The following is a 25,442-nucleotide window of genomic DNA, read 5'->3' as shown; positions in this document are numbered from 1 at the left end:
ATCTGTATATAAAATTTAAATACATCTGTTTTTAGGTATTGTAGTGACAAACCCAAGGATATTATTTCCCCCTTCAAGCGTACATGCAGGCTAAAATGGACAGAGAAAATCAGTCACGTTGGATCCCTATCGAACTTTTTTCTAATCCTTTTTCTTAGTATAATTTAAGATAAGGCAAATTACATGAAAAGTTCATTATCTTCAAGGATGTGACTGTAAAGTATGATTATGGTTTTGCAGGAATAGTCCCTTCACTATCTTTTCTACTCTTACTGTTATTCTCATTAATTCTTAAAGGGAGGGCGTTATAGATTTATAGGCGTGCTAGCCTTGAAAAGTTCATGAGTGTCCTTCAAGAAATTATCCCGCAGTTAGTGTGTTCTAGCTGCACATTTAAAGGTTATTTGTGTGTTTTGCAAAGCCTCATCGAGTAACAGTCTGCTAATGAATTCAGCAAAATGTTATCCGATGTTGAGTAAAATGTAAGTAAATGTTCTAAAGGGACAACAAAAAGACTGAAATATATGTGTGATACCATCTCAACTAATTGGCTTGATTAGAAGCAAGTCAGTAACATAATTGGTTTTAAAAAGAGTGTCCTAGGCAGGCTGACTCTTTCACATGTAAAGATAACTGAGGGACAACACTCTGTGAAAGCATGTGTGGGCATGTATTTAAAGTGCAAAGTTTCTGGATGTAAAATGACAAAGGATTTAATTATTTACAGTACATTATATCATTCAAGGATTCAGGAGTGGTCCATGCAAGCAAAGGATAAGCCATAAAATGCATACTGAATGACCGTTATCTTCAGCCCCTCAGGTAGCACCATTATTCTACATGTGAAATCACTGCAAAGGCTCAGGAACACCTCTAAAGCACAATTTGTGAATACAGTCATAAATAAAGGTTAAGACTAGAATACCTTAAAAAAAAAGAGATTAAAAAATGATCAAGCAGATATCAACATGATGGTTTGGAAGCAGCATTGGTGCACATGGCATGGGTAACTTGCACATGTGCGAGGGCACCATTAATACTGAATGATACAAAACCACTTTTTAAAAATGAAAATAGTTCAGGTATCTCAGTTTTCACGCAGAAAAAAAAAAAAAATTAAGCAATCCAAAGTATTCAGACTACATTACTCTCATTGAGTAATGTAACGGAATATGTTACGAAATAAATTTTGGGGCATGTATTCTGTAATCTGTAGTGGAATACATTTTAAAAGTAACCTTCCCAACACTGTGTATTCATTATGGCATCCTTGAACAGTGGGGCCCATGGTACGTTCCCACCATACAGATTAAACAGGTCAGTAATCCCAAGTGGAGGAGGAAAGAGACCACCACTATAGTAATCCCCATTAATAGTTATATAACCTGCCGTGCAGCCTACGTTATTGCACATATAGCATAAAAAGAGTAAGTGAACTGGACATAAACAATGATTTAAAGAATCTTTACCTTGATTTTCCTGATTAGACTCAATCAACTGTGGCTTTACTGTTCCTGTTCATTGATCAAATTTTAATCTACCCTACCATATTCATACAGTGGCTTAATTTAATAAACAAAACCTTTCTAGGAGCATCATAGTCCAGAAACATATTGCTCCTAAATACGAGAACAATGCAGGATGCTAACCACATGTGAGAACTTCCTAAAAACCCACTTCGTAAAACAATATGTGAGACAGCTCACTCCACTGTCATCATCACCATCCAGATGGTCATAAAAAAAAAGTGATTTCTGCCGATGATGACCGACAGCACACAGTCAGAGCCATCACTAAGGAACACGACTCTTCTTGAATTTTAATAGTGCTGTGTTGCTGTGTGACACTTTTCAAAGTAAAGCTCGTTTTTGTCAAAGCTGCCTTTGAATGAAACTCGAACCAGATGTATGTAAACTGGAGATGAATGCAGCTTGATTCTATATAAAAAACAGAACCTTTTGGTGGTATAGGATGACATCGTAATGATATTACTGCATGTATGTATGCACAGGAGAAAGACTACACTGGTACAGTCTCTTAAGGCAGAACCAAGAATTTATATGGTGTCAGTGTTCAGTTTTTAGGCAGTTGTTGACGTATATCGAAAGTCTTAAAGACACAAAAAGTGATGAGAGTTTGTTTGTTGTGTTTTAACTGTGTAGGAAAAAGAGATTTGGAGGCTGACACTAACAGAAACAGTTTTCTTTAGTCATTTTTATTAGTTCCATCTGAAATACACTCACTTTATTAGATACACTTGTTCAGCTGCTTGTTAACGCAAATATCTCACCAGCCAGTCATGTGGCAGGAACTGGTTAATCTCAATCAGAAGAAGGTGATAAAAGGTGAAAGTGACTTTGAATGTGGTATGGTTGTTGGTGCCAGATGGACTGGTCGGAGGATTTCAGAACCTGTTGATCTATACTGCCATTTTCCCACAGTAACCATGTGGAGTGTTTCCAGAGAATGGTCTGAAAAAGAGAAAACATCCAGTGAGCGGCAGTTCTCCGGGAGACAATACCTTGCTATTGCCAGAGGTTAGAAGAGAATGCCCAGACTGCTTCAAGCTGTTGCATCCAAGGTATGCAGAAGAGCATCTCTGAATGCACTACAAGTCAGACCTTGAAGCAGAACACCACACAAGGTATCACCCAGGAACATGGAGCTGATGCTACAATTCACACAAACCAAAAGATGACAATAGAAATATGTTTACTGGTCTGAAGAGATATTTTCCTGGGACACTTTGGGTCCCCTAGTACCAATTGAGCATCAACACTATAGCCTATCTGAGTGTTACTGCTGAGCGTGTCCAATCCATCATTACAGTGAACCCATCTTCTAATGGATGCTTCTACCAGGATAACACACCATGTCACAAAGCTCAAATCATCTCAAACTGCTTTCTTGAACATCATAAAGACTTCACTGTACTCTAATGGCCTCCACAGTCACCAGATTTTAATGCAGCAGAGCACCTTTGGGATGTGGTGAAACTGGAGATTCACATCATGAGAGAAACTATCAGCACATTTGCACTTATTGGTACTGATTCCCTCCAAAACAGTACAAACAATTCAGTTGTCATCTTTGTCCCAGATCTTAGTTCTAAGCAATACATCAAACATGCAGCTAAGTCTGAATTTTAATCACTGGGAGAATATTGCCAGAGTACAACAGTTTCTCTCTTGAGCCAATGCAGAGACATTGTTACACATTTTTGTTTCCTTAGGATTGATTCGACACCAGCTACCCCAGTAGTCAGCTGCATGGGTTCTGACCAAGGCCATAAAGAGAGCACATGTAATACCAGCTTTAGAGTCTCTGCACTGGTTTCCTGTCGGAATAGATTTTAAGATTCTTATACCGGTTTTTAAGGCTCTTAATGGTTTTAATCCTGACTATTTATCGGAACTGCTTTTTAATTATGAGCTTATTAGAACCCCCAGGTCCCAAAAGTCAGAACTAAAACTTACGGTGAGACAACTTTCCATGATTGTGGCCCACATCTGTGCACCTAAGGACAGCAGACTAAAGCCAAACCAAAGACCCACATCTTTGAAACAGCTTTTATTTTAAATGATTTCCCCCTTTTACTTCTGCTCACACCTTTTATCTTGGTTTGTTTTTTTATCCTTTATTCTGCCTTTTTTTTTGTTTTTTTAAAATAATGTTTAATTTATACATTGTGCTTCCATATTTCATGTATTTGTTTAACATTTTTCATTGGTGCTTTTTGGTCATTGATAGTGCTTCCTCATTTGAGTTTTTAATGTTTTGTATGTGTTGTTCTCAGTTTTTTCAGCAGTAATTTAAGAACATTTAGTGTTGTGAACCTTTATACATGTAAAATAGTTTTGGCATATTAAAAACTGCTGAAATGATACAACCATACATGATCTCTACACTGCAAACATATTTCATATTTACACAGCAGTGAAAATGCTTACCTCGATTCAAAAGAATATATTAAAGTATGCTTTAGCACATTAAACATAAGTGTACATATTGCAAAATCTACACCTCCTTTGAAGATGACACTAAATGTGTGGTTTAAAAAAAAAAAAAAAAAAAAATGTTGTACAATAGTCCTTCAAGTCATACGAACAGCAAGTCACTCTGGCAGTTTGCCATGTAGTAACACACCTTCAAAAGGGTGAAAAATTTCAAAGCAAGATCTGATTATGGTGCAAGCAAGGTGAAAATGGACCCAGAAGTAAAATACACTGAGCATGCTACAACTGAGATAACATCAAGAGGTTATAGATACACACAGTAACAGACACCTGCATCACCCAGAGAGCACTGATCCTCTCCAGACAGTTAAAAGGACAACAGAAATCATAAGGCAATCTCCTTAAGAGAGGGGGGAAAAAAATCATTTGATCATTTTCCGTGTGAAAAAATAGCTCTGCTTTTGAAGTTGCCCCAAAGTCCCAGCTTGATTACCATTTGAGATTAAACAAGATCTGGTGAAAGGTGGAAAAATTTGCTGCTGACAGGTCTCTTCATTACATCTTGGAGCTGGGTTAGATGAAATATCCAGGGTCTCTCTGACAGATCTACTCTTCCCGGGTCTGGACTTAACCCTGCAGGTTCCACTTTCACTGCATCTGGGAGCCAGCTGCAGATCATTGTATACAGCGTGGAAGTGTGTTTAAGTTTGATTGGGGTCACTAGAAGGTCTGTCTTATTCAATATACAGCTCAATATACATAATGACCAACTGGGGGGTGAACTGACGTTCCAGCAGACAATGCTCACTAAGGTGGAGAAATGTAAATCTCCAGAGTTCATTGTTCATTCAGAGTCGATTGAAAGCAAGTGAACGCATTTAGCTGCCAAAATATAAACAGCCACGGTGAGATAACAGTTAATTTCTAGAATAAACCAAATTCCTAGCTGTCAATTAAAAAAAAAAAAGAAGAAGAAATCTTTGAGAATATTTTATGTATATAAATCTCTTTGGTGTGCCTTAAGACGTGTTCCTTAATGTATCTAACAACTTAAGTTTAGAGAAAGAAAAAAGGTACACAAATTGTTCTTTTGGCTAAAAATGATTTATTGGACAAGGAAAGATTACAAATCTGATCCCATGGTAAAGCACAATAAAATATTAGCAATACATGACATGGGAGAAAAAAAGTAAATAGATCTCAAAGCAGCAAAGCTACAAACACAACACACAAAAAAGCAAAATTAAAATGGAGTGATACTTTTTTCTACAAGTTTAAGAAAGACTGCACTATACTGTAAAAAAAACAAACAAAAAAACATAACTGCTGATCTGTTTTTCACAATTTTCTTGACATACTGGACCATTTCAATGTAAAAATACAACCAGTGATAGAAGAGGCAGGTGTCCAACTTCAATGTGAACATGTGAACTGACTTTGAGGACCAAGGCACTCAATTTTTACTTTAAACACTTGTGTACAGTAACATTTGAGCCACTACCACACCTGCGTGTATGCATACAGTAAAGAAGGAACAGCGTTAAGTCGACTCTAGTGAGTTGAGTAACATTTTAAATACTAGGACAAATTGTAACAACTTCTCCCGAATATTTGAGTACTGGTCAACAGTGACTCTTCATCATCATTTGGATGTTTAAAAACAACACTCTTAACCACTGATCAGAACTTACAGTTGTCATGTTAGTAAAGAATATCTTCTTAGTATACTGACCTGTGCTTCTACATTTCATAGTCAGAGGAGAGGTTTAGTTAAATAAAGCACATACAGCTAAAACACAGATAAGACTAAAACCATGACAGAAGCCAGAGTGAGTGAACTTTGTGATAGAAATGAGTGAGTGGTCCCAAACCTCAGTAGAAACCACCACTGTGTTCCCATGTTTTTTGTCACGTTTTTCCTCCCCCCAGCTGAGACCTGACCTTTAGGCCTTCTCCAGTGACTTGTAGTACTCTTTCAACACGGCCCAGGCTTTGGGCGCCATGAAGCCGTCGGGAGGATTCTCTCCCTCGCGAGCCATTTTACGCATGCGTGTGCCTGAGATGAAATCGTAATCTTGATGGCTGTAATTAAAAACAAAAAGACAGAGAGTGTGAGAGAGACACACACAAAAAGCAGGGGAGCTTTGAATAACAGATCTACTTCAATCAGTGAAAAGATGCCGATCAACGGCACGCCCAACAGAGCCAGCTGCTCTTTTACAATCAGTTGGATCAAGGAGCAGGCCAGTTAACATTTCTGCAAACCAAAAATGAAGCTTTTATGACACTCTCTTGTGACACATCCCACCCTGTGAAATTTGACATGATGATTGTTTGCATATGAGAATATATTTATGAATGACATTTCATATGCTGACCATTTCTCACAGCATGACATTCCTGCAAAATCACTCTGTGGCAGGAGAGATAATGTCACACGATCCGGCAAGCACCAGCATGCCATAGCAGTGGTGGCTGGAAAAGGAGGCCAGTGCAGCTGACTGTCAACATGTTGCGCTGTGATTTATGCGCCTGTGTTGTGCTGCTATCTGCCTCACGATAGCTGTTGCTGCAAACCATGACGAAGTGAGAGAATCTGCATTTCTTTAATCCTGGGTTTAAACTGGAAAAAGGCAGCTATGTTGGGGAAGCTTTGCAGAAAATACCAACATATAATCGCAGCTGCTTGATAACAGCAGTAACTGAGAAACGCTGGCTTTTATTTGGAGTCATATTTGTGTCCGCCTGGCCCATTGTGTTCATCGGCTAGACGATCTGATATTTGCAGTTAAGCCAGTTACAGTGAAAACAGTGGTTTTCTACAGTGAAAAAGCTCCATATGAGAGCAGAGAGAATGAATAAAAACAGCTGAAACCAGGAGGAACTGGTGGGACCTCTCTTGACTAGTGTATGGACAAACGCCGTGCGTCCAGCGAGGGAAACATTTTGTATTTTATAATCAGATTTGATAGACCCTGTATTTGTGATCATGCAACATTCTTCAATGATTTGATTTTAATTGAAGCATCTTCTGAGTGAACTCACAGACCTCAAATGCATTTCCCACTGTTGCAGGGCAAACTGTGCTTACTGAGGTTCTAGAGCTAGATGCTACATGAACAGTATTAACAGTGTTTCCCCTGAGACCGCCTTGAAGGGAAGCACTGCATAAAACCTGCAAAAAGCCTAAATAAACAGGTATGTCAGTAAGCTGAATATATAAGGAACTCTGGGTGTTAACCTAATTTGCATGTTTTGGACTTTTAGAGGAAAATGGAGTATCCTGAGAGACTGTCAAGAAAACGTTTTATGGTTTATATTATGATTTTGTTATTAGTTTAAACTTTTTTTTTTTATTTCGTTTTGACTTCTATCTTTTTAATTCAGTCAAGTTTCCAGAGTGCATTTTACTGTTGCAGTTCAGTTTTTATTGTTTAGAAAAAGTTTGGTTTTAGTGTTGTTTTCATTAGTTTCAGCACTAGTTTTAGTTTTTTTTTAATAGTTATTGTTGCAGGTTAAATGTCAAAGGCAAGATGTACATAAAAACTAACCGTTTTACCTCAATAATTTTATTGGAGTCTTCCAAGTTCACAAAATCATTTTTAATCTTTTTCAGTAGTCAAGTTTTTATTTTTATTTTAGTTAGCTAAAATGATTTTTTTCTCTCCTAGTTTTAGTTTCAGTTAACTACAATAATCATGATTTGTGGCACCTTAAAATGACAGTTATTAAACTTTTACGGTTTGCAGTTTAATGCAACCTTGACTGATTCTAACACAGATTTAAATTATTACAATTAAAGAAAAATAGTCTTTGGTCCTGGAATCCAGAGCCTGCTTAAGCATTCCCGTATTTCAGTCCAAAGACTGTTATGCATGTTAGGGTGACTCTAAATTGGCTGTAGGTATGAACACTGACAGACTGACAGCCAGTCCAGGGTGTAGCCCTTCTTTTGCCCGATCACAGTTGGGATAAGCTCGAGTCCCCTCAGGACCCTGAATTGGACGAGCGGTTAAGAAAATGGATGGATAATATAAAATAAGCATCACCGCTTTTGGGTAACACACAATACAATCAAACTGTCAGACTCACTGTCTGCACGAAGGAAATGCTTTCTAATATTGAGACTGAATTCTCCTCTCCAAACGTTTTTTTAAGTATCTTTCACATGTTCTGAGATCCTCTCCTTTATATTTTTATGATTGATGGTTTCTCGCCGCACATTTGAGGTCACATGAAAAGTTCTGAACAGCGCTGTGTGAAGCAGTCAGCCAAAGACAGTCTTCATCTTAGACCAGTGCTAAGTGTAGCCCAGGCTATCCTCATTTATAAATTACTCTGAGGGATAATCAAGACTTTAAACATCTTGTTAGCAGACATTCACACTTATCTGAAGTGGGCTCACATTCAGAGAGGGTCAAAGTTGTGCTATTTAAAACGCTAAATTGTTATCACATGAAAGCGCACATCTTGAGGCTCTGAAACATTAAGAAACAGTGAAAGTAAGGTAAAAGAGCTCCAGGCAAATTCTTCAGAGAACAAGTTATACAGTGTCAAATTAGAAACAGCCTTCCGTGGTCTGAGCCATTGTGCTTCAGAGAAAGACTGAGGGGTGTTGTGATTAAAATGAGCGCCCATATTAAACCTAAAATGTGGCAAGGGCACCGTGCTTGAAAGAGTAGAAGATCATAAATCTAACTGAGTGACGACTGCAGATTTTAGAAGCTGAGTTGTGTTGAATGTTTGGCATTAGCACTAATATAAAAAATGGACAAAATATAAAATATGAGGTAATATTTTGAAAAAAATAAATAAAATAAAGCCCGTTTGCTCGAGGCTTCAGAGAACAGTCAGCAGTATGGTTGCTGGAGGTTCCTGACAGTCATCAGGTAAAAATGCACTGTGTAAACAAATACACAGTGCTACTCCAAAAACCTCCTTGTCCTTGCACTGCTCGCTAACAGTTTGCTGCAGTCCCACATAGTTTGCATGGAAGATGCACACGTTTCTGCAAACACCCGCCAGCTACTCACTGAGCAGAAAGTGCAATACAAACAGTTCCTTCAAAGTAAAAGTTCCACATTACAGAAAGTGCAATTTTTCTGCAGGCAGCGTCAAAGTCTGCAGCAAACTTTGACACACTATGATGCGTACGGAATTGTTTCCATACATGTTCATTTAACAATATGTGGCAAGTTATTTTTTTCCCTTTGGTTTTTTTCTGTTTAGGTTATAATATAAACTGTCAGATGCTTAAAATATTTCAAGCACACATTCCATTTTAACACAAAACCTCACATTCTATTTATATAATCAGACAACAGAAATTTTCTGTCAAGTAAATGTTTCACATGCAGAGCACCAAGCCAGTGGTGTCACTTCAAAGCCAATGATTGCTTAACGAAATCTACTGATACCATTTTAAAACAAACTATTTCAAGGAGGCAGCGTACTTCGATTCACAGAAGAACTAGATGTGCCTGATCGGCACTTCACTTTGGACTTTACATCATAAACATGCATCATGGAAAACAAAGGCAATCTTTTGATTAGTGCTGCAATATTTAGTTTTAACGCTGCTGGCTGAACACAACCCAAGTTGCACAACCTGATGGAACAGGCTGCATCAGACTGCAGGAAAGCCAAATAAATTGCATGATTGTTGTTAGTCACAACGTTCAGTGTCCATATACAGACTGTAATTAATGGCAGGTCTCTGTAATTTTGAGCAACATCAAAGCCCGTAGTGTTGCACAAAAGCTTTTAACTGTATACGAATGAAAAACAATTGCTGTTATTCTTGGCTCAGCTTTTTAGGGCACAGAGAGAAGAAGAAAGCAAGAAAGAAAAATGAGGATTTTTTTTTTTGCATACAAGACAGGCCTAATGAGTAATTAATTTAAGGAATATAATTTCTGTTTAGGCTGCTCACTCTAATTGACCTAAATGTGAAGTATTACTCTGGACAAAATCTACAAATGTAATTTAATGTGAGTGAGCGCTGCCTGTGAACCATCTCTGTAATAAATTGATTTAAAACAAAGGAAAACAAAATGGAAAAGTTTTTTCTTAAATGAAAAACCTTCAACAACAGTACTCACTTTTTTGGATCATAAAAATCCATTGCCCTTTTGACCTTGTTGTAAGCAGCAACCTTAAATGGAACAATTTCGAGGGTGATGAGGCCCGGAGCCATGGTGAGCACCTTGGCTCCGTGAGTGGGCTCGTACAGGTCCTTTCCTGTGGCAGGGTGAGGCATGCCTGCAGGGTCACGACCAACAATGTAGAAATTGGCCCCGGCCACCATTCGTGCTCTGCAATGCCACTGAACCTGTGGACAGAGAGAACAAAGAAAATGCTATAGCTGTGAAACTAACACTGCTCCACTTGTGTGGGATTTATAAAGACACACAATATGTCTTTATGACAAGTGTGTAAGACTGTACTAAAACACAGCAATCTGGGTAATGAAAGCAGCAACAATGACACTGTTAATAGCTCAATCACACTAGAGTCAAAATAGCACGACAACCTTTCTGCAACTAGGAAAAACTGTTGGTTGCCAGGTGATTCTGGCAACCACAATCCTCCATCGCAAGGTGCGGGACGACTGGTTGGAGGACTGCAACATGTCTCCAAATGGTCTCAATCTGACAGAGACTGACTGCATTCACTCTCATGCAGGCTGATGAAGGTTTGCAAATATCTGCATTTATAAATGCAGACAGACTGCCAACACATTTCAATCCGAGTCAGTCTACACCAGGGGTCAGCAACCTTTAATACCCAAAGACCCGGTTTCCACGCAAAAGAAAACACTGGGAGCCGCAAATATCTTCATTTTAGATGTCAGAAAGTAACACTGCATATACTGTTTTTTACTTTTATGCTTTGTGTGAACAACTAAGGTGTGTTGCTTATGAAATCCTTGAAGTGCTACAGAGAAAGTTACATTTTATCTATGTAATTAACACATTTTGAACTCTTAATGAAATATAGCAAAAGGAAAGACACCCAGCTGAGCTAAAATGATCCATGTAGCAAACAAAAACGGTTATATCGCCTTTGGGCTTTTGGAGCCTTGACCTGACTTTTAAAAAAATAATTGGAAAAAAAGGACCATGCTGCTAAAAAATGAAAAATAGATATTTGCAAAATTCTGCCTAAATATGTATTTTACCTGGTTAATGTGTGTGGCGGGGCGTGGTCTGCAGCGCCGCTGCAGGGGAGGCGACGCACCTGAGCGGCACCTGCAATCAGGCCTTGCCGCCTTAATGCCTGTGCTCTCTATGCTGTTGTGTTGGTGTGTGTCGGGCTGTGAGCTGAAAAGCTACAGCTGGCTGTATGCGTACAGCAACCGTGTGTGAAAAGTGGTCAATAAAGAGATGCTAAAAAGCGCGTTCATGGAAACATCGTCGGGTCTGCCGTGATATGTTTACAATAGGACTTCTGCTCCTGAACGTCTGTGCACAGCGTCTGCAAATCGGGGCTGTACAAGTCACTTTCATCTTTACGCAGGACTGTAAGCTGTCGTCTGTGAGGCGTGAGCGGTGTTTGTTTTTAACATAGTTCACGGTGGAGAACAGCTGCTGACATAATGTGGATCCGAAGATCCATAATTGGCCTACCTGGGGTTGAAAGTCTCGATAAATGCACGGTGTTTCGGCGGGTATGCTGGCTTCCGCGAGTGTGACGCTTATTTCAAGCAATGAAAAAATAATAGAATATGATTTTATTTTTATATTTCAATATCACAATAATCTTCCAATTTAGAACTACAAGTTAAAAAAGAACTAACATAAATAAAATAAAATACACTTCAGCTAAATACTTCTAATTTATTTTCCCAAACCACACGGAGCCACACTATGAGGACTAAAGGTTGCCGACCCCTGGTTTACACCAATAAGCACAACTCGACTCTCTTTGCTCTCGGGTGCTCAACTCAACTAGCTGCAGATTTTGATTATATTCTCATACAAAAGCAATGCTGCAGAGCACCATTTGGAGGAATTTCTAAATTATCATTTCAGAACTGTGAGGTTCTGGATTGACTCTGAACGTATCAAATGTCTGTATGTAGACAGCAACAATTGGTTGTTTTCACTGATTTATCATGCTTAATTGATATATTATTATCACAAACAGATTGCATGTAATTGCCAACTTGACCCCAATCCCTAACTCACTGCACTGAAAGCAGACTGAGTGCAACACATTTTATTGCTGCCTTGATGCACCACAGTTACTTTGAAGGCAGCAACTGACTGCAAGTGATCACAAACCTGGTCCTTGTCTTCAAAGCAACCATTTCAAAGGTGATGGATCTGCACGTTTATTGCACACGGTCAAATTAACTTTGGTTGTTGCTTTTCTCCTACGCTGTTGCTGTTTTTCATTATCAATAACATCAGAAACTGGACTTTTTGCCTTGAAAATTACTATTACTACTGCCATTAGGTTTCTACATGTTCTACATGATTTTTAGATAAGACTGAGGTAACAGCAAGCCTTTAATGGGCTAAAGAATACTTTGAAAATTGTATTAATGAAGAGGAGGTTCTACATCTCTGTGGAAAACCAAGTTAGAAAAACTATACTCAGGTTGCGACCGTGCATAGTTTTCAAAAATCTCCCTTTCAGAATTAGAAACTGATTAAATTCACAGGCTGAGATCCACCATCCTGCAATCTGCTCTCAATAATTTGCAACATATCTTTCTGATTATCATAAATGAGTGATTAAAAGATTCTCAGCTACGATCAGTCACACACAGAGGTTTGTGTATGGCATGAAAACGTTAAACAGAGCGCCTCAAGACAACTGTAAATTTCCTTTCCTGCCATTTTTCACTCTCAGAAATTTGCAAAGAAATCATGCGACAGCCCACTTCCTTTTCTGCCTGTTGTTATTATTCAGAGCTGCAGCCACGCTTTTGTTCTCTATCACTTTTGAAGCGAACCTGATGCCTTGTTTGAAGAAACCTCAAACATTCTTGATAATCATTACCTCAGTTGGCCCTGCATACATCATGGGTGAGGGAAAAATGGCAACAATGGTAGATTCTGGATTCAGAACGCCCTCCTCCAGCACAGCAGCATGCTGCTTCATTCTCCAAGGCAGTGGCACGTCATCATCTTTGGTCCAACCTCCTAGTGGGTGGAGCAGCAGAACAGGCCGACGGTAGCCTCGCTCGATCAGACGCTTGTGGGTGTCCTGCATCAGGAGAGCATGCCCGTTGTGGACAGGGTTACGCAGCTGAAAGGCAAATACAGCATCTAGACAGAGAAAAAGGAGGAAACAAGTTTGTCAAACGGCAACCAAACACATCTGCAAAGCAAAAGCAAAGCAAACAAAAGAAAATCATCTACACACAGAAATCATCTAGCTGCTTCATGCACATGAACCACATACAGTCTGTGTATTATTGATGAAGTGTTGAATAACACTGTAGTCTTTTCTCTTGGGACCTTCCTACTGTGATGCTCTTATTTATTTACCAAATAAACAAACAAGTGAGTGGACTGAAGGCACCAGACTGCTTAAAGTTTTCCTCTTGTTTTAAAAGAGAAGGAAGGTAGCTGTTTATAAATACTGGGGCATTACCATCACTCTCCCTGGTTCAGAATGTCATCACTGGGTTAATTTAGCTCTGACAGAAAATAAACAAACAGATATTGTTCCAATACCTGCATTCATTTCTTTGAACTTCTGTTTGAGCTCAGTGGGTGTCAGTCGGTATTGGTCGAGACCGTCATTCCAACAGATCTTGTCCAGAACCTGCAGGTCACCACCGACCAGCCAGTCCCCGCTTTCCATCACCATCTGAAATAGGAGCCACAGTGATCGTGACGGTGAACGCAACACAAACATAAACCAGATTTAAGACACCGCTCTTTAAAAGTCTCACTCTGTTGGAACCACTCCAGGGTGAATTCAAATAAACCCCTGAGTTACTACCCAGTTGCAAAAGGACAAAATGAAATAAATCAAAGTCTTGGTGAGTTGTTAAACAGCCAACAAAACTCTGCTGTGCTTTCCCCTCAGCATTTGTTAATTTCAATAACAGACAAAATCAGATTGCATTCCGCAACGAAACCTGGGGATGAGCTCATGACCACAGCGCAGAGAAATTTTCCCCTCGTGAGATTCATCCAACAATGTCACCAAAGTGCTCAGGAAGGATCCAGGCAAAGGCTGCTATTGTTTCAGGCAATATCTTCCGCCTGCTTCCTGTGGCACTTTTGAGACTGTAGCTAGAGTTACTGAAAGCACTGGCCTGCACATTGTTAATGTGATACAAAGTGACAAATTTCAGACCAAGCAGCAAACACATCACAGCTCCAGCATTTAGACTGTGAGCTCAAATAAGACCAAAAATAAAAATGAAAACAATAAGTGGACAAAAAAAACCTGTCTGTCATTATTTTGTTGACATGTAATTTATCATCTGAATACGCTTTGATATCCATACTTTACAAACACACTGATTCCAGTTTGAGCTGGCAAGCTATATATAGAAATCTGAATCTTGTCAGCAGAGGAGTGTCTACGTGATGCGATCAATAACCACCTGCCCTCAAGTGCTCCAGCTTGTCTGCTGCTCACCCGATAAAAGTCACGACATACGCTTTACAGCACTGATAGCGCTGAACAATAGGATAGGCAAATCACCACCGATTTTGCCAACATAAGTCAACAGAAAACAAAACGTCTACAAGGCTGTATGAAAGCAGGAGGTCTAAATCTGCGATGTTTACCCATTATAATTTCTCTATGACTTCATTTGTAAAAGGGGGCCCTAGCCAAATAAACCACACCATAGCTTCCAGTGCCGTGGATTTCATGTCTGAGTGACAGACAGGCAAACAGGAAGCGTGTGGATTAACAACATGTTCCACGGAGCAGAAAAGAGCCTGGATCAGAACGTCGTAGTCATGAATGAAGGGGTGTGCTGACAGATTGGTTCTGGTGTTGGGAGTTAAACATTCACTCGTGTATACATACATACATTCTAATGAGTGAGAGCTTAATTAGAGCAGGCTGAACACATGATAAGTTAAAGTGGATAAAGAACGACGGTTCGGGAAACACAGAGCATGTGGCATGTGCCTAAATCCAGAAATGAGACATCAGGTGTTGACACTAAGGAGTCACGGTATCAATTCATGAAGCCTGCAGCTTCTAATACATCTTAAAAACACATTACCATGCCAGACTCCATTATGAATAAAGTGAAAGAAGGAAATCTTTGAAAATTAAAAAAAGAAAACTGCCAATAGTGGTGCGATATTAAGAGAGCTGTTAAGCCAGAGGTTAAAAGTAAGTCTGACCCAAGAGTGCAAAATCACTAGATACCACAAAGACTATTAATTTTGACTTAAACCTTTGCCAATAAGCAGACTGCACTAATGCACAAAACAGCCACTTTTAAAAGTTTACTAAGGTGAAATTAAAAACAAACTGTGTCACCAACACCAAAAATTTCCGCTGCTTTCCATCAACCCATTGATACTTTAAGCCAGATCATTTCAGGACATTAGCACACCAGAGCGTCTACCTGAGCCCCACAGCGCTTGATAAGAGACACATGGAAACAATTCCTCGATCTACTTGGAGATGGGCTGGGTGAGCAAAAAGGTGGAAGCTGGCAAATGAGCAGTACAATCTCAAACACATTTAGTTGGAGGCTGAGCAAGAGACTCTGGATCCAACTATAACACCTGCAATATGAGGGTGTACCAAAAAGATCAAGTGATTACACTGGGCGTCCTGACAGACTGAGAAAAACTCCACTCCTCCGCCTATTCAGTCTTTCCATAAGCAATGCGCAAAGGCCAGCTGGGATCTGTGTTCTATCAGTGCCGAATCCAGGGAGGCAGTTTGCTTTCACATGCTGCATGTTTATCACACAGTACTCTGAGACAGACAGTCTGGAGCTCTGCAGATGGTCTTCAGTAGTTTCGCCAAGGCTCAGCTTCTATACCATTTCTAACATACTAGCCCATATTGTAAATTCAATCTTCCCAGCAGGAGAGAATTCATTTAAAAAAATGTTTAAAAAGCCTGAACAGCCAAGGAATGATCTTTGCATTTGTGCCTTTTTTTTTTTTCTTTTCATAAAACATGTACTAAATGTTACGTGTATGCATTTAATAGTTGAGTGGTTCATGGGGTGTGAAATAGTTCTGGATTGAATTATGAAAGTCTCTTCATCTCTAATATGAATAGTTACACACTAAAACTTACAGGATGGTTAGCCTACTGTAGAGCTCTCAGTCAGAATGCCTAGATTTTGCAGCCTATCATTCAATCCAGACGGACAGGCTAAAAAAAAAAGACTGCACGCTAATCTGAGCTCTGTTTTTGTTTGTTGATGGGATATTACTTTTGGCTGTGAGATAAGAAACTGTGGAAGTCAAGTGAACAGGGTGTGTATCCCACATTGTTCAGGCTACCCCTGCTGGAGAACAAGTGCTAGCTGTCTATGGATATTTGGCTTATGTCTTCTTAAAACAAACTGAGGTCACCCTTGCTTTTTCTTGAAAGTGATGCCATCTCTTAGCTAAAGCACCTGGTAGTGACAACCCAAGTTTCATGGGGTAGCCTTTTTTCTTTTGACTGTGTGCAATATGAGGATACCTGCACGAATAGTACAGGTGCAGTCTACTGGCACAGGCCCTGGAAAATATCAACAGTTTTACAAATAGTGAATGCATTTACCGTGTGTATATTACACTATTTCACTTCCAAGGAAACAGTGTTGAGTGCCTGACGATGGAAGAAACTGAAGTTCCACAATAAATTTTGAGAACTGCTATAAACATCAAGAAGTAAATCGAATTAATCCTGGCGGCTATTGGAGGTGCGTTTCACCTGTCTCCACTGGCATTTATGAGACAGCCCCTGGACTTACTGACTGGGCTGTGCGATGCTGATGTGATACAAAGAGACAATTTTCTACAGACTAAGCAGCAAACACAGCAAAGCTCCCGTGCCGAGACAGAAAGAACCAAAACAGAAAGGCCACAAATGAAAAGCTGAAGATGACAAAGAGAAAACTATGTTGCTTATTTTGTTGATATGTAATTTATCATGTGAATATGCTTTGATATCCATACTTTGCAAACACCCTGATTTCAATTTGGTCTGGCAAACCATACATACAAATCTGAATGTTGTCAGCAGCACGGGTGTCTACGTGAGGCGATCAATAACCACTTGGCTCTGTTATAAGATGTTTTCAGGATCATGTTGTGATTTGTTTTCCACACTCTAATTACTCCAACCTGTCCACTGCTGACCCGATAAGAGTCACGAATGATGCTTAACAGCCTTATTCTCTGGAGAGATCAACAGCATAGGAATGTCCGTATTGATTTTCCTAACAAAAGTGAATGGAAAACATGATGTCAATGTGGATAAATCAAAGGAGGGGGCCAACATATACATACGTATCCACTCTGTTTAACCCTCTTAACTGCCCCATAATTTCACATGTGAACACAGAGTTAGCCAAATAAACAGCCACTACAACACCACAATTCAAATGAATTCTAGACAGGAGATCATTGCCAATATCCCGCCCTGCTTCACTGAGCAAAAACTGGAAGGTTGAATGCACCACTCCTCACAGGCACTGACCTTGATGTAAGGGTGGTCCTTGCAGGTGGTTCCCCACTGCCGAGCACAGCGCTCTTCTTTTCGATGTTCGTAAAACTCGGGATTACGAAGGATGGCCACTCGCCTACCCTCGTAGACCAGGGCCATAGCTGTCGCGCCATCCAAACGCTCTTTATCTGAAGTTGACACTGGCAGCACGATAGGCACAGAGAGGTTGATCACGCCACCTATGGGGTGAAAAATGCTGATTCATGGAAAAAGAAAGAATCCACAATCTGAAATAGCCTGAAAACATTTCAGATCATTTTTCTTGTCAAGGAGTTCAAGTGTGTCCTGGTCAACTGAATTATTGATGAAATTATCAGTGTTAATAGTTTCCCGAGGGAGTTTTTCAGTAATTACAGGTGTTGTAGAAACCTTGTAAATGACTGATTTTACTTTGGGTTTTTGATCAATTTGGAACAAAAATTCTAAAAATAGTTTTAAATTGCCAGAAATGTAAATTGTATCTGCTTTAAAAAAATTTTGAAAAGTCCAAAGACACTAAGATTAGGCAACACACAAAAGGCAGGTTAAAATGCCCAGAGGCTGGGAATGTGCAACAAAATATCCCGACCATTCTTGTAAAGTATAACGTTGTACGGCTTCAGGCTAAATGTGGAATATATGTTTCAACCACTGAATACAGTGAATCTTCAAGGCTGCAATTTAAGAAGCTGGAGAATAAATATCCTTACTCTACACTGAGTGAGACCCTCTCTCACTCATGAGTTAATCCGCAGTCTTTTGCAGCATTTATTTCACCATGCACGTTGATGAAAATATTGAGACCAGCACGTTTTTCACAGATCAGCTAAAAAAATATAAAATAAAATAAAAATATAAATTAAAAAAAAATGTGTAACTGTGACTGCTGCTAGCCCCAACTCTCCCTGGACCTTCCTTTGGTCCCCTCTGTCACAAAGTAGAGCTTACAGATGGTTCCAATAAAATGCACACACAAGCCTGCCAAATGTCCAAACGAGGGAGACACAAAATGAATATATTGGGGTTTCTGTTTTGTCAACTACTTGATTAGCAGAACTTTCAGTTCTATGCTTCCTGACCAGTTTTAGCATAAATTGTGTGTAATCAATCCTCCAACTGTCAAACCTCTGGAACATGGTGACAATGGGGAATGGCTGTGTGTAGTGTTGATCAATGCACAAGCTTTGTCCTCCACATTCCAGTCCTCAGGACTAACAGCAAAGTGACTCATAACTTCTAATCTATACACAAACTTATACAGCATGCTTAAAATATGTGTAAAATATGAATATTGTGAGCATGCATAAATACATTTACTATCCACTTCATTACATACGCCTTGCTAGTATTGTTTTGGATCCCCTTTTGCCTTCAGAACTGCCCTAATTCTTCGTGGCACAGATTTAACAAGGTGATGGAAACATTCCTCAAAGATTTTGTTGACATGATAGCATCACGCCGTTGCTGCAGATTTGTCGGCTGCACATCCATGATGCAAACTTCCTGTTCCACCTCATCCCAAAGATTTAGATTGAGATCTGGTGACTGCCGAGGACATTTGAGTAGTGATCTCACTGCCATGTTCAAGAAACCAGTTTGACTGGTCATAACAGGATGGTCAGCAACAACATTCAGGCTGTGGTGTTTGAATGATGCTCAGTTGTTACAAATGGACCTAAAGTGTGCCAAGAAAACATCCCTCAGACCATTACAACACCACCACCATTATGAACTGATGAGTAGACACTTTCATGTTGTTTATACAAAATTCTGAGCACATCTGCTTCAGGTTTCCACATTCAGAGATGCTCTTCTGCACACTTTGGTTGTAATGAGTAATTATTTAAATTACTGGTTCCCTCCTATCAGCTTCTGATCCAGAGAACTGCCACTCACTGGATATTTTCTCTATTTCAGTTCAAACAGAAAGCTATTTTCTGTTTTAGGTAATTATTGTGTCAGCATTAAACTCCACCTAATGCCCAGCCGCATGTTTAATGAGTTTCCTGTGAATATATAATAATCTTACCATCCAATAGGCAGTCAAAATGAAGACATTGCAAAAACTCTCTCTCTCTCATGAAACCATTGAGAGGAGTGGCCCAGCCTTCAGCCAGCACCTGTACCCACTGCATGTCCACCTGAGGATTAAACAGTCACATACATAAGAGAAAAGGTAAATCTATCAGAGGATACTCTGATAACAAAACGATTATCATTTAGCTTTACTTATTAAAACGCTTTGTGATATTGAGATATTCACCTTCCCAATCTGTACAGCAGGAAGTGTCTCTGCATCAGCTTTGGCCAGATCCAGTTTGTTCTCTTGAACGTACAGCTCTTTCACTTCATACGAAGCATCGACAGGAACTATATCCTGCAAAGTTTAAAATCAGGATATCAAATTAATAGGTATAAAGAAATTATTCCAAAACATCACACATAATGAAGATGCTGGTAAAGGAATTTGTGTGTGTGTGTGTGTGTATGTATGTATGTATGTATGTATGTATGTATGTATATATAACAATAACAAAGTGGAGATGCATTAGCATCAACATCCATACAAATGTGATACTTTCCTGCCATCTAGTGGCTCACAGAAAAACAACAGCACTGTAATGCATTAAGTCTGAACTTCTAGGCTCCAGCTTAACCTGTGATGGTGGTGTAAAAGATGAGGGAGCTAATTGGTAGAAGAAAAATAGCATCAGCACCAGATAGTTCCTCTCCTCACCCTCTCCTGAAGAAGGTCAACAAGCTGCTGTATGCACTCATTCACGTTGCAGGAGTCGGTCTTCAGCACCAGCTCTGGTGCCTCTGGCTTCTCATACTCCGAGTCAATGCCAGTAAAACCTGATTACCAAAAAGAAAAAAGAAAAAAAGAAAAAGCACAGTCTGAGCTCTGTTTTGTTTTTAAATAAAATATATTTACACCTAAGAAACAGGTTATTTTTTCCTATTTTTATATTTTTATATGTTTGAGATGAACACAATATGAAATACAGAGCTCCAATTTAAAATTCATACTATTAAACACATCTGTGTGATAGTTTAGCTGTCAAACAGATCGATTAACCTGATAAGCTGAATCAGATCGATTCTTATTTCGGTGTAATCAGAAGTGATAAGCCTCAGTACAAACAAAATGCAAAAGCAAGGAAATGAGGTAGATTGAACATATTTCACAAGCAGTAGTCAGACTGTTGAAATATGTTGCATGTTTGCTTGCCTCCTGACCTAAAGAATAGTTGAGAGCACATTTTGACCCAACATTTTAGCTCTAAAAAGGTACATGCATGAAGTGTTTCACACCAACCATACACATAACATACAATCATACAGGCAGGTAAAAAATACAGAAATGTAATATATAAATTCAAAAATGTATATCACTCAGTTAACATAAACCTCGTGAGCTACAAAAACAAGATAAACGAGATGTTCTCCAAGAGCGCAAAGCTCACGCTTGGTGCAGAACTTACTTTTAAAGGAACAGTATTGTATTTTCTAAACATGTATTCTTTGTTCATTTTAAATATACTTTAAGAATTTTGTGGCGCAGTAAAACTCTGTAAAGAGTAGCATGCTAGATGTTTACTGTAAACATGTAAGTGTAGATGATAGATAATAGGTAATGATTTGTAAATAACTGGACATTAATAAGTTGAGCTTATAATAAGATGTTATACTACATTATGATATTTTATATTTTATACATTTTGGAGGTCAACTTGAAAGAAAGCCTGGTGTAAAATGTAAAAGTGAGACCAGAGGCCAAATGTGACATGATATTTGGGTGCAAATTATAATGTTATAATTACAATTCCCATATATCATTCCCTATATGCCGGTCTGTTGTCAATACAAACAATGGGAGTAAGAAACATAGTTTTCATAAATAGCTCTTTATACTATTATCATTTTGACCTTGAAGGAGAGGTCAGAGGTCAAATGTGACATGATTATTTAAATCTTTATATGGTACTTTCTGTATGTTGACAATACCAGCCACATTTGTAAGACACACAGTTTCTAAGTTATAAGTCTTTTTAAAAAGTTTTCTACCAATTAATCATTAAGTGGACCTTAACTTGAATTCATTTGAATTTAATTGACCAAAATTTATTGGACTCTTGACATGACGCAGCTCTACATCTGTACAAAGTTTTTTCTGAATTCATCCAAAATATTTCAGTGCCCATGTTTGCAGACAGAAATACACGTATGCAAACGCAACCAAAAAAAAAAAAAAAAAAAAAACTTCCTTGGAAGTAATCATACTGTACCTGTTATCTCCCCTGCTCTTGCTCTCTTGTAAAGCCCCTTCACATCCCTCTGCTCACATACGTCCAGTGGGGCATCCACAAACACCTCAAAGAAAGGTAGCCCAGCAGCCTCATGGATCTTTCTGGCATTGAGGCGATCCTGATGGATGATAATAACATACAAAACTATGTATAAATAGGAAAGACAAAAAGTGAGAGCAAAACTTAGCTTGGTGTACTGATGATGGTGACAAATTAAGAGCCTAATTTACTGAAATACCACTGAGATCTAGGCACACTTCTCATTGTCATCATCTCTTTGTCTCATTCAGCTAACGCCTTCTTTGAGGAGCTACTCACCCTGCTGTAGGGAGAGATGAAACTGGCGATGCAGACGAGCCCTGCATCAGCAAAAAGCCGGGCCACTTCAGCAATACGTCTAATGTTCTCTTCACGGTCCTCTGGGCTGAACCCCAGGTTTTTGTTAAGCCCCTGACGGATGTTGTCCCCATCAAGTGTGTAGCAAGGGATACCATGACACACAAGGTACTCCTCCAGAGCCATGCTCACTGTGGTCTTCCCTGCACCAGACAAACCTTTACACAGAAGAAAAACAAAGGGTTAAACTAAGAAAACAATGACATCTTCATTAAGTCCAACTTAAAATCTCTACAAATAACATCTTTCAGCCTACCAGTCAGCCAAACAGTGCATCCTCTAAAGCCTCCTCTTGTGCCCACAACCTGCCCACGCTTGTTTCGGCTTACATGATGAGCTTGATAGGTGACATTAGTTGCCCGTTGCATTCCCTGAAATAATACAGATTTAATGTAAAGTCAGTGGAGTGAATACAAATTTTAAAGAAAGATTATTATTTGAATAATTTTCAACACCTTAGATTATGTCTTAGGCAGCATCATTAGAAGACATAGCATAAATTTTCACTGCTATGCAGATGACACCCAGCTCTATCTGTCCATGAAGCCAGATAACACACACCAATTAGTTAAACTGCAGGAATGTCTTAAAGACATAAAGACCTGGATGGCCGCTAACTTTCTGCTTCTTAATTCAGATAAAACTGAGGTTATTGTACTCGGCCCTGAAAATCTTAGAAATATGGTATCTAACCAGATTCTTACTCTGGATGGCATTACCTTGGCCTCCAGTAACGCTGTGAGGAATGCCTTCTCGAATGCACATATTAAACAAATATGTAAGACTGCGTTCTTCCATTTGCGCAACATCTCTAAAAGTTAGAAATATCCTGTCTCAGAGTGACGCTGAAAAACTAGTTCATGCATTTATTACTTCCAGGCTGGACTACTGTAATTCATTATTATCAGGATGTCCAAAAAACTCGCTGAAAAGCCTTCAGCTAATCCAAAATGCTGCAGCAAGAGTCCTGACAGGGACTAGAAAGAGAGAGCATATTTCTCCTGTTTTGGCTTCTTCATGCTTCCTTAAACCCAGAATTGAATTCAAAATCCTGCTCCTCACATACAAGGTCTTAAATAATCAGGCCCCATCTTATCTTAATGACCTTGTAGTACCATATCACCCTATTAGAGCACTTCGCTCTCGCTCTGCAGGCCTACTTGTTGTTCCTAGAGTATTTAAAAGTAGAATGGGAGGGAGAGCCTTCAGTTTTCAGGCCCCTCTTCTGTGGAACCAGCTTCCAGTTTGGATTCGGGAGACAGACACTATCTCTACTTTCAAGATTAGGCTTAAAACTTTCCTTTTTGCTAAAGCATATAGTTAGGGCTGGACCAGGTGACCCTGAATCCTCCCTTAGTTATGCTGCAATAGACGTAGGCTGCTGGGGGATTCCCATGATGCATTGAGTTTTTCCTTTCCAGTCACCTTTCTCACTCACTATGTGTTAATAGACCTCTCTGCATTGAATCATATCTGTTATTAACCTCTGTCTCTCTTCCACAGCATGTCTTTATCCTGTCTTCCTTCTCTCACCCCAACCGGTCGCAGCAGATGGCCGCCCCTCCCTGAGCCTGGTTCTGCCGGAGGTTTCTTCCTGTTAAAAGGGAGTTTTTCCTTCCCACTGTTGCCAAAGTGCTTGCTCATAGGGGGTCATATGATTGTTGGGTTTTTCTCTGTATCTATGAAGCGCCTTGAGGCGACTTTTGTTGTGATTTGGTGCTATATAAATAAAATTGAACTGAACTGAATTGAATTGTCTGCAGAGCAGGAGGTAAGGATGATTTACATTATTAATCAATGCAAAAACTTTCCTAATTTACTAAAAACGGTGTGGTCTCAGAATCTCATCTCTGCTTTTCGTGGATGATGTGGTTCTGTTGGCTTCATCGGGTGACTGTTCTTGTTTATCCATTATTATTGTTGCCACCTGTTAAGATGCAGCTACAGGATACACATTGCTAGTACCATGCTGTGACAGAGCTGCAACAGTGTGTGACATTCAAACCAGATAAACCTGCGACACACCTCCACCTTGCTTCATTTTGTCCACATTTCTTCTCAAAACTTCTTATTTCATCTTGAATACATCAGACATTTTTAAAGATGAAATATTCATGCTGCAATTCATTTCCCGGGTTGTCAATCAATCCAGTCCTTTTCAGCCACTTCAAATATCTCTACACGACTGTGGCATTTTATACTTGTTGCAATTTCTGCTGCCCTTTTGGCTAGAAAGAAAGGTGTTAAGATTGTTCTTTCTGGCTCAAAATAACTTTATAGCATTCATGTTTGACAGATTATAAATTATTTGCAGATTACAGATGACAGATTATTTAGGCAATTATTTAACAATTCAGAAGCTTTAATAGAAAATTTCGGGTTGTTGTGTTTTTTTGAAATTACATTGTGTGTTCAAATGTGGAAGACTGTGATGAATGACAATACTGTGCTGCAGCGTTATGTAGCAGAGAAATTACACAAAGAAGCACAGCACAGTCTGCCTGTACCACCAAGGTAATGTTATCACACCTGGAAATGCTGTAACTCAAATCAGTCAAAGCCCCTGCATTCATTACCGGGGGTGGTAGCAGCTGATTCGTGATTACTTTTATTACCCAAAGCTTTACTCGTAAGACTAGCTTTAGCTTGCAACTAACGTGTGACAAAAGTGTCGCTAACTAGCTTACTGAGCCTGGTTAGGCAGTTAGCTGAGAAGAAGCAACTTGTTTGTGGATGTGGACGGATATAATGAAACGGTGCGTTGAATTAACACATCTTGGGAGAGAGAGAAAAAACTCACCCAGCTTTCAGCAGTGTTGGTTAGCTTCTGTTTCTTGTTCGAGTTGCCGAGAGTCTCCATGCCTGGCAGCAGTCAGCAGCTAATTCAAACGGTACCTATTTAGAAAAACAACCAAAAAAAAAAGCAAATACAACACCTAACCCGGTTTATTTACTTGTAGAGGTATCTGTTCGTGGGTCAGGTGCGTCTAGCGGATGGAGGAGACCGGAGCTGAGCCGCCTATCTAGCACAACAACTGGGAAGAGGTATTTTTCCAATCTGCCACGTCACCATCGAAGAAGTGACGCGTTTCCTCCGTCTTTGGTTGGTTCCAGAATAACTGACCTGGTG

At 39.4% G+C, this 25,442-nt stretch overlaps 1 protein-coding gene across 2 annotated transcripts; it reads right to left on the bottom strand.

Moving 5' to 3' along the window:
* Nucleotides 1–5,038: 5,038 nt before the first annotated feature.
* Nucleotides 5,039–25,393, bottom strand: papss1 (3'-phosphoadenosine 5'-phosphosulfate synthase 1). 2 transcript variants are annotated; one of them, XM_014339290.2, is made up of 13 exons: nt 25,113–25,393; nt 22,569–22,683; nt 22,235–22,470; nt 21,896–22,034; nt 20,344–20,462; nt 19,870–19,983; nt 19,636–19,747; nt 17,601–17,806; nt 13,646–13,781; nt 12,966–13,234; nt 10,058–10,287; nt 7,325–7,326; nt 5,039–6,038 (listed from the first exon to the last, which is right to left on the bottom strand). In XM_014339290.2, exons 1-13 carry the CDS (start codon nt 25,170–25,172, stop codon nt 5,932–5,934), a joined length of 1,845 nt encoding a protein of 614 aa, XP_014194776.1. In that variant the 5' UTR covers nt 25,173–25,393; the 3' UTR covers nt 5,039–5,931. The 2 variants fall into 2 exon arrangements, with proteins under 2 accessions (XP_014194776.1, XP_005940069.1); XM_005940007.3 differs by lacking the exon at nt 7,325–7,326 and having other exon boundaries at nt 25,113–25,392.
* Between the last annotated feature and the right edge of the window lie 49 nt (nt 25,394–25,442).

This window comes from Haplochromis burtoni, unplaced genomic scaffold, assembly GCF_018398535.1.
Source record: "Haplochromis burtoni strain Fernald_Lab_line unplaced genomic scaffold, NCSU_Asbu1 Contig_277, whole genome shotgun sequence".
Lineage (NCBI taxonomy): Eukaryota > Metazoa > Chordata > Actinopteri > Cichliformes > Cichlidae > Haplochromis > Haplochromis burtoni.
This window is presented reverse-complemented; position numbering and strand designations above follow the sequence as displayed.

Coding starts and splice junctions, on each gene's coding strand:
- papss1 (XM_005940007.3), bottom strand. CDS start 25,172: ATGGAGACTCTCGGCAACTCGAACAAGAAACAGAAGCTAACCAACACT. Junction 22,471..22,568: donor ATGCACTGTTTGGCTGACTG/GTAGGCTGAAAG, acceptor TTCTGTGTAAAG/GTTTGTCTGGTGCAGGGAAG. Junction 13,235..13,645: donor GTTCAAAGAAATGAATGCAG/GTATTGGAACAA, acceptor TTCTCTGTCTAG/ATGCTGTATTTGCCTTTCAG.